The following is a 9205-nucleotide window of genomic DNA, read 5'->3' on the forward strand; positions in this document are numbered from 1 at the left end:
GAGTTGTAATGAAGCAGCAACATCGAACCGGTATGTAAATTGTGCTGAATAAAATATACGAATCTAATGTGGTTTCAGTAGGTAGGTCATAATTCAAATACAAAATACAAACAACAGAGTAATGCATCTTTGACCCAGGTAGTTAGTTGTCCATTCTTGCTCGTCTCTCCACTTTACACAATTATTTGACAGCAGTGCCACCTGCTGTTGTATTTTCTCTCTGTACTCTGCCACAGCTGAAACAGAGAAGAACAGTCATTAGAGGAGGTAATAAAACAAGTGGGGGAGAAAAAGACTCTCTCTATCACATTTTGGAACTTTGTGAGTGACACTTCACATTCTACAACACCACAACAATGGACTCCTCAGTTCTAGGAATATTTTGAATTCTACGTGTTGAATTCTATGTCCATCACACAACACACCCTGTAGAATGACAAAGAGACAATGACCACCATTACAGTCTATCTGCCTCATCAAATTAGCATCTTTCCCCAGTTTGACTATAATAGCTAGTCAGGAGATATTTGGTCAGGATGCTCTGTTGTAACTGGTGCAGAGAAGCTGTTAGGTGAATAGAGGTGACACATTAGTCTTCCTGTGCTGTCTGGTTCTGACTAGAGGGAGTACAGCTATGACCGGAAGGGGCATATTCATAGCAGGTTAGCAGAATTTAGGATACTAAGACTAAGGTTAGGAAAAGGATTAGGGTTAGCCAAAATGCTCTACTAACTTGTCACAAAAATTCACTTTTGCTTGAATCTGTACTCCCTTTAGTCACAACCGTGCTATCTACCTGTGTACTATAAACCTAACTTTCATTGTGTTGTTATTTTCTATCCAGCAGGAAAGTGACTGGTGGTGGTGGGTCTGGACAACACAGGGAAGACCACAATAATCACAGATCTACAGGGAGGTGAGCCTCTCTCTCATACAGTAACATCAACTTTATTCTCGCATAGACTTACAGTTGAGATTCTTCATCCAATAATAAAAGTCTGACGAGTATGAAAACGTCAGTCTTTGGTATTTGGGTGATCTATCCCTTTAACAGCTGTGACAAGGGACTAGAGACTGTTGTGTCGTCTGCTTCAGTCATCCAGTCTGATTTAGCACAGGCTACAACACACAACAATGACAGATAACTGGACTTACCACAGATGGTTGTTCTCTCAGACACACTTTGACTTTGCTCAGATGTTACGGAAGAACATCTTACAACTTCACAGACTGACTGATCCCTGATACACAAAGACAGACAGTAACTTCAAAATAAGTTTGACATGTAACAGTTATGTAACTTATGATCTTGAAGAGTATTAGTGAGTGAAATTTCTGCTCTTTCACAGAGAACATGAGTGACCAGACCCTTGTGGATGGAGTGTCTGTGGCTGAGCTGTGTTTGGGGGGGTGTAAAGTGACCTTTTATGACTTGGTTGGGGGGGCGGGGTGGCTGGGCAGGGCTATGTTGGGGAGCTACTATACCCAGTCACATGGTCTGGTGTTTGTGGTCGATCTGTGGTCGATTCACAAAAGCCTCCAAGACACCAGGGTCGCCATCACTGACGTCCTACAGCACACCCACATCGCTGGCAAGGCTGTTCTACTGTGAGTAACTCAACCAGGGATAAACTTGATTTTTCTGTACTATTTGATACAGAACTTTCAGATGTGAACTAAATGTTTTGCTTCCTGTTGTACTTCTCCCTGTAGCCACTTGGTGGCAGGGTTGTTACTCCGAAACAGTTTAATGTACTCCTAATGGTGAATAGGGGATGGTGGTGGAAAGTGCCTAAGTAGGCATACGTAGACCAGAGAAGGGTGAGATGTCCTTGAGAAGTTTCTACAACTTGATATGAGTCCACCTCTGGTAAATTCAATTGATTGGACATGATTTGGAAAGGCACACACCTGTCTATATAAGATACTACAGTTGACAGTGCGTGTCAGAGAAAAAAACAAACCACAAGGTCGAAGGAATTGTCAGTAGAGCTCCAAGACAGGATTGTGTCGAGGCACAGGGTACCAAAAATGTTTTGCAGCATTGAAGGTCCCAAAGAACACAGTGGCCTCCATCATTCTTAAATGGAAGAAGTTTGGAACCATCAAGATTCTTCCTAGAGCTGGCCACCCGGCCCAACTGAGCAATCGGGAGAGAAGGGCCTTGGTCACGGAAGTGACCAAAAACCCGATGGTCACTCTGACAGAGCTCCAGAGTTCCTCTGTTGAGATGGGAGAACCTTCCAGAAGTACAACCATCTCTGCAGCACTCCACCAATCAGGCCTATTTGGTAGAGTGGCCAGACGGAAGCTGCTTCTCACTAAAAAGCACATGACAGCCAGCTTGGAGTTTGCCAAAAGGCACTGAATGGACCAGAAAAGAGAGAAACAAGATTGAGAAACAAGATTCTTTGGTTTGATGACCTGCAAATAGCTGTGCAGCGATGCTCACAATCCAACATGACAGAGCTTGAGAAAATCGGCGGGGAAGAATGGGAGAAACTCCCCAAATACAGGTGTGCCAAGCTTGTACCGTTATACCCAGGAAGACTCTAGGCTGTAAACGATGCTAAAGGTGCTTCAACAAAGTACTGAGTAAAATGGTCTGATTTTTTGTAAAGTTTTTTACATTTCTAATACATTTGCAAAAAAATCTAAAAACCTATTTTCACTTTGTCATTATGGTGTATTGAGTGTAGATTGATGAGGAAGAAAAAACATTTCATGAATTTTAGAATAAGGCTGTAACGTAATAAAATGTGGAAAAAGCCAAGGGGTTTGAATACCTTCGGAAAGCATTGTGTGTCCTGTTCAGCTGTGTCAGAGCTGACCCACCTTTCTACATGTGTTGATATCCTCCCTGTGCCCTGCAGTGTGTATCTAGACACATCCTGTTCTATGATATCAGTTAAACCTGTGTTACCAGTCAGGTCCATGAACACCCTGTCCTCTGTGTAGACTCTGACATCAGACACCCGGGTCCACTGTTGACACACACACACACACACACACACACACACACACACACACACACACACACACACACACACACACACACACACACACACACACACACACACACACACACACACACACACACACACACACACACACACACACACACACACACACACACTATACTTGTGATGAATTTTGGGGATCAACAATTGATTCCCATTCAAAATCCTATTTTCCCTAACCCTAACCCTAACCCTAACCTTAACCTTAACCTTAACGTTAATCCCTAACCCTAACCCTAAATCTAACGCTTAACCCTAATTTTAACCTAAACCCTAATTCTAACCCTAACCCCTAAGCCTAAAATAGCTTTTTTTTTACAAGTGAGGACCGTCAAAATATCTTCACTTCTCTGAATTTTAGTTGGTTTACTATTCTTGAGGACTTGACAAACACACACACACATAAACGTGTCCCCCATACTTGGCCATATACTCATGACCGGGCATTCCCCTGTGTTCACTGTGAGACATATCAGTATTTAATGAAGTACACTCCCACACTGCTGCTGCTATGACAAAGCACAGTGACACATTTAAATGTGTCATAGTTTTACCTAACACAGGATGTTTGTTCACAGTCAGAGAGTTTTAATCTTCATGTCTTTGTCTGAAAGCCATCTTCTGAAATGTTAAATGGCCTTAACGAAATAAAAAGTGATCAAACATATAACCACAGTGAAATAACGTAATCCACAATGAGATTTTGAAATATTACAGACTTTCCATTGAGCTTGCCTGATTTGAAGTGAAACCCACAGGTAAATGCATTCATATGTAGAGTACCAGTCAAACATTTGGACACACCCACTCATTCAAAGTTTTTCTTTATTTTCACTTTTTTTTTTTACATTGTAGAATAATAGTGAAGACATCAAAACCATGAAATATCACATATGGTAACCATGTAGTAACCAAGACAAATATTTATATTTTAGATTCTTCAAAGTAGCCACCCTTGATGACAGCTTTGTACACTCTTGGCATTCTCTCAACCAGCTTCACCTGGAATGCTTTTCCAACTATTTGGAAGGAGTTTCCACATATGCTGAGCACCATCTCAATTGGGTGGAGGTCAGATGATTGTGGAGGCCAGGTCATCTGAAAAACAAATGATAGTCCCACTAAACCAGATGGGATGGCGTATCGCTGCAGAATGCTATGGTAGTCATGCTGGTTAAGTGTGCCTTGAATTCTACATAAATCACTGACAGTGTCACCAGCAAAACACCCACACACCATCACACCTCCCCTCCAAGCTTCATGGTGGGAACCACACATGCAGAGATCATCTGTTCACTTACTCTGTGTCTCACAAAGACACGGAGGTTGGAAACAAAAATCTCAAATTTGTACTCATCAGACCAAAGGACAGATTACTACTGGTCTAATGTCCATTGCTCGGGTTTCTTGGCACAAGCAGGTCTCTTATTCTTATTGGTGTTCTTTAGTAGTGGTTTCTTTGCAGCAATTCGACTACGAAGGCCTGATTCACGCGGTCTCCTCTGAAGATTCTTATAAGTGAAATGCCACCTGCAGAACTCTTCCTCTCCCCATCTGAAAAACCTCCAGGGGCATCTCCAGTCTCCAGTCTTTCCTCTATGTGCATCACCTCCAGGGGCAGCAACAGCAGCACAGCCTCCTCAAAGGGTTATTTTTCTTGTACCTGGCAGCCATTTTAAACTTCTCGTTACTGACGGTGACATAGTCCTGTGTCTTCTCTACGCTGGTCTGGATGTGGTCTATGTAGTCTCCCTGCTCTTCCACCAACATAAAGACATCCATGAACAGATCTCTCAGATCTTTCATGTTGCTCTCCAGATTCACCAGCTCCTATAGTAGTTACAGAAAAGATTAGGACTGAACGTTAGTCAAGGAGTTGTCTGAATAGACAGTGAAATTGGTCTAAATTAGAGCCAATATTAGTGTTTGTCTGTCACAGACATACGAGGCCTACTGTAGATCTCCCTTACTGAAGGATTTCAAAGTCTTCTCTTTGCTTAGATAACATAGTCTCGCATTCTCTTACAAAACTTTTCTATGTTAATGTCATCACGCTTACCTTGTGTCTCTGCTCGATCTCAGACAGCTTAGAGCGTGTGATGCGTTCATTGTTGAGGAGGTTCTGGTTAAACACCTCCCACTTCCCCGCAGAAACCATTTCGTCCACTTCCTCCTCGGTGACGTCGCGACCAGACACCTCCAGCTGCCGGATGATGAAGTGTTTACACCGCTCCTGTTTATTGAGAATGGAGTCGTTGTACAAACGCATCACCTGGAAGTGATAAAAGAGGGAAAAATACTTTAGACCAGAAACAGACATTTCTGTTCACTGTTAGCTTAGCTAGTGCGAGCGGATATTCAAGAAGGCCACCATGTGCAAACTAAAGTCAACAAATATTTTTACGCTTATGTGTATGTGTTATCGAACACATCAGAAAAACACCATTGAAATAAAAGGTTCTAATAACTTTTGGAGGGTGACCTGCTGGAATTGTCTGTGTAGTGCTGCGTGTTGGGAGCGTTGGATGCGTGTAGTGGCTGTAGCCAGTCCCTGCATGTCTTCTAAAGTCGGTGCCTTCTTGGAGAGGGCGTCCATCCGTTTGTGGATGCTCTCTGCCTGCAGCTTGATGTCCCTCGTCACACTGCTCTCCTTCTTCATCACACTGAAACGACGCATGGCTGCCACCAGGCTCCTTTGATGCTGGCTGAACTTCTTCACCTGGGGAGATGGAGAAGAGGAGTCAGTCAAACTATAAATGAACAACAAGGATTTATAGAACATCCTTCCACCTCCGGAATTCACCACAGTATTATCATGGACATTAAGTTGCAGTCCAACTAAGGTGCAGGCTTTGAGGATCGAATGGTGTATACCACTCTTAGGAGGAATGTGTAAGATCACTCACCTCGGTTTCGAGCTCAGTGATGTCACCGCGGATATGCTGAGCCTCGGACAGGAAGTTGTCCAGGACTGGTTCCTCCTCAAACACCACAGCCTGCTGCCGGGTGGCGACACTAACCCACGCTGGGTTATCTGAGTCAGGGTCTTCCTCAGGGAATGGGGTCTCATCTGCCTTGTTTCTTGCCTCCCGGAACTCCTGGGCCCTCTGACGCAGCTCCTCCAGACGGTCCCTCATGGTCAGAGTGGAGTTCCCTCAGGAGGATAGCAGAACCTGTCAGTTGAGGCCTTTTGGTAAAGTTAGCACCACAGAACAGAGCCTAAACATTTTAGAACAAGGCTGTAACGTAGAAAAATATGGAAAAAGTCAAGGGGTCTGAATACTTTCCGAATGCACTGTTTATGGGTATGCCTAAAGAGAAGACCAAAACACTGTTTATGGGTATGCCTAAAGAGAAGACCAAAACACTGTTTATGGGTATGCCTAAAGAGAAGACCAAAACACTGTTTATGGGTATGCCTAAAGAGAAGACCAAAACACTGTTTATGGGTATGCCTAAAGAGAAGACCAAAACACTGTTTATGGGTATGCCTAAAGAGAAGACCAAAACACTGTTTATGGGTATGCCTAAAGAGAAGACCAAAACACTGTTTATGGGTATGCCTAAAGAGAAGACCAAAACACTGTTTATGGGTATGCCTAAAGAGAAGACCAAAACACTGTTTATGGGTATGCCTAAAGAGAAGACCAAAACACTGTTTATGGGTATGCCTAAAGAGAAGACCAAAACACTGTTTATGGGTATGCCTAAAGAGAAGACCAAAACACTGTTTATGGGTATGCCTAAAGAGAAGACCAAAACACTGTTTATGGGTATGCCTAAAGAGAAGACCAAAACACTGTTTACGGGTATGCCTAAAGAGAAGACCAACACACTGTTTACGGGTATGCCTAAAGAGAAGACCAAAACACTGTTTATGGGTATGCCTAAAGAGAAGACCAAAACACTGTTTATGGGTATGCCTAAAGAGAAGACCAAAACACTGTTTATGGGTATGCCTAAAGAGAAGACCAAAACACTGTTTATGGGTATGCCTAAAGAGAAGACCAAAACACTGTTTATGGGTATGCCTAAAGAGAAGACCAAAACACTGTTTATGGGTATGCCTAAAGAGAAGACCAAAACACTGTTTATGGGTATGCCTAAAGAGAAGACCAAAACACTGTTTATGGGTATGCCTAAAGAGAAGACCAAAACACTGTTTACGGGTATGCCTAAAGAGAAGACCAACACACTGTTTACGGGTATGCCTAAAGAGAAGACCAAAACACTGTTTATGGGTATGCCTAAAGAAGACAAAACACTGTTTATGGGTATGCCTAAAAGAAGACCAAAACACTGTTTATGGGTATGCCTAAAGAGAAGACCAAAACACTGTTTATGGGTATGCCTAAAGAGAAGACCAAAACACTGTTTATGGGTATGCCTAAAAGAAGACCAAAACACTGTTTATGGGTATGCCTAAAGAGAAGACCAAAACACTGTTTATGGGTATGCCTAAAGAGAAGACCAAAACACTGTTTATGGGTATGCCTAAAGAGAAGACCAAAACACTGTTTATGGGTATGCCTAAAGAGAAGACCAAAACACTGTTTATGGGTATGCCTAAAGAGAAGACCAAAACACTGTTAATGGGTATGCCTAAAGAGAAGACCAAAACACTGTTTATGGGTATGCCTAAAGAGAAGACCAAAACACTGTTTATGGGTATGCCTAAAGAGAAGACCAAAACACTGTTTATGGGTATGCCTAAAGAGAAGACCAAAACACTGTTTATGGGTATGCCTAAAGAGAAGACCAAAACACTGTTTTGAACAAAGCCGTTTCAGTCAACACTTTTTATCAGGTGACCTTTCCTTTCTTGTTCATCCCAATTAATCATCATTACAATGAGGAACTCAAGATTGTATGAGGTAAATATTTACATTGGTGTGTCCACTTTGAATTGGAATCGCGTCTATCTTCACTTTGTTTGTTTATAGCATCGCAACCCCGCTAACACATTTGGTTTCTTGGAAGTTGTGGGAACGTATGTTTTTGGTTTCACATTGGTTGTGGGAACAAATCCATAAGTTTCCTGAACAGTAAAATGTAACGGTTTTTAAACATTATGAGAAAATAAGTGAAAATGTTGCATCCACAGGGAACATCCACAGGGAACATCCACAGGGAACATCCACAGGGAACACCCTGTCGTTCTCAACTAACATCAAGGCGGTGTCCCGTTCCTGTAGGTTCATGCTCTACAACATCCGCAGAGTACGACCCTGCCTCACACAGGAAGCGGCGCAGGTCCTAATCCAGGCACTTGTCATCTCCCGTCTTGATTACTGCAACTCGCTGTTGGCTGGGCTCCCTGCCTGTGCCATTAAACCCCTACAACTCATCCAGAACGCCGCAGCCCGTCTGGTGTTCAACCTTCCCAAGTTCTCTCACGTCACCCCGCTCCTCCGCTCTCTCCACTGGCTTCCAGTTGAAGCTCGCATCCGCTACAAGACCATGGTGCTTGCCTACGGAGCTGTGAGGGGAACGGCACCTCAGTACCTCCAGGCTCTGATCAGGCCCTACACCCAAACAAGGGCACTGCGTTCATCCACCTCTGGCCTGCTCGCCTCCCTACCACTGAGGAAGTACAGTTCCCGCTCAGCCCAGTCAAAACTGTTCGCTGCTCTGGCCCCCCAATGGTGGAACAAACTCCCTCACGACGCCAGGACAGCGGAGTCAATCACCACCTTCCGGAGACACCTGAAACCCCACCTCTTTAAGGAATACCTAAGATAGGCTAAGTAATCCTTCTCCCCCCCTAAAAAGATTTAGATGCACTATTGTAAGTGGCTGTTCCACTGGATGTCATAAGGTGTATGCACCAATTTGTAAGTCGCTCTGGATAAGAGCGTCTGCTAAATGACTTAAATGTAATGTAAATGTTTAGGTTGCAGGGAGGTTATGAGAACGTCTTAGGTGTTATTAATGCCCTGAGGTTATTTAGACATTTTTTAATAACTTCCTTAAATGTTTCAAAAACACTGTTAGCTTCTTTGGGGTTAACTTTATTGATGCACAGATAGGACACATGGAAATGTATTTCCTCAGCCATGTATCACGCAAACATTTTGTTTTCTGTGACAAGCACAGCATCAGTGAGATTCAAACCTTTAACCTTCTGGTTTTATCCATGGAATAAGTCTACTATGGCACCAGGATGGAGCTATCATACCATGTTT

General features: G+C 43.2%; 3 protein-coding genes across 10 annotated transcripts in view; 2 read left to right on the top strand and 1 right to left on the bottom strand.

Moving 5' to 3' along the window:
* Positions 1-9205, top strand: part of LOC118375979 (ephrin type-A receptor 3-like) — an 822287-nt gene that overhangs the window by 306731 nt on the left and 506351 nt on the right. The window lies entirely within an intron of this gene.
* LOC118385839 (ADP-ribosylation factor-like protein 13B) overlaps positions 1355-9205 on the top strand; it is an 18042-nt gene continuing 10191 nt past the window's right edge. The window contains exon 1 of the mRNA XM_035772997.2: positions 1355-1608. Coding sequence (XP_035628890.2) covers positions 1355-1608 — 254 coding nt within the window. The remainder of the gene's footprint in view (positions 1609-9205) is intronic.
* The window catches only part of LOC118386270 (syntaxin-19-like), a 14245-nt gene continuing 8867 nt past the window's right edge, over positions 3828-9205 (bottom strand). For 4 of the 7 annotated variants that reach the window (XM_035773885.2, XM_035773886.2, XM_052522434.1 and 1 more), the window contains 4 exons: positions 5927-6193; positions 5503-5739; positions 5080-5292; positions 3828-4850 (listed from right to left, as the gene is read on the bottom strand). In XM_035773885.2, coding sequence (XP_035629778.1) covers positions 4626-4850; positions 5080-5292; positions 5503-5739; positions 5927-6157 — 906 coding nt within the window. In that variant the 5' untranslated portion in view covers positions 6158-6193 and the 3' untranslated portion in view covers positions 3828-4625. Of the gene's footprint in view, positions 4851-5079; positions 5293-5502; positions 5740-5926; positions 7254-9205 lie in introns of those variants that run through there. The other 3 variants (XM_052522435.1, XM_035773887.2, XM_035773882.2) reach the window with 2 other exon arrangements.

The sequence above is a fragment of the Oncorhynchus keta genome, chromosome 7 (genome assembly GCF_023373465.1).
Source record: "Oncorhynchus keta strain PuntledgeMale-10-30-2019 chromosome 7, Oket_V2, whole genome shotgun sequence".
NCBI lineage: Eukaryota > Metazoa > Chordata > Actinopteri > Salmoniformes > Salmonidae > Oncorhynchus > Oncorhynchus keta.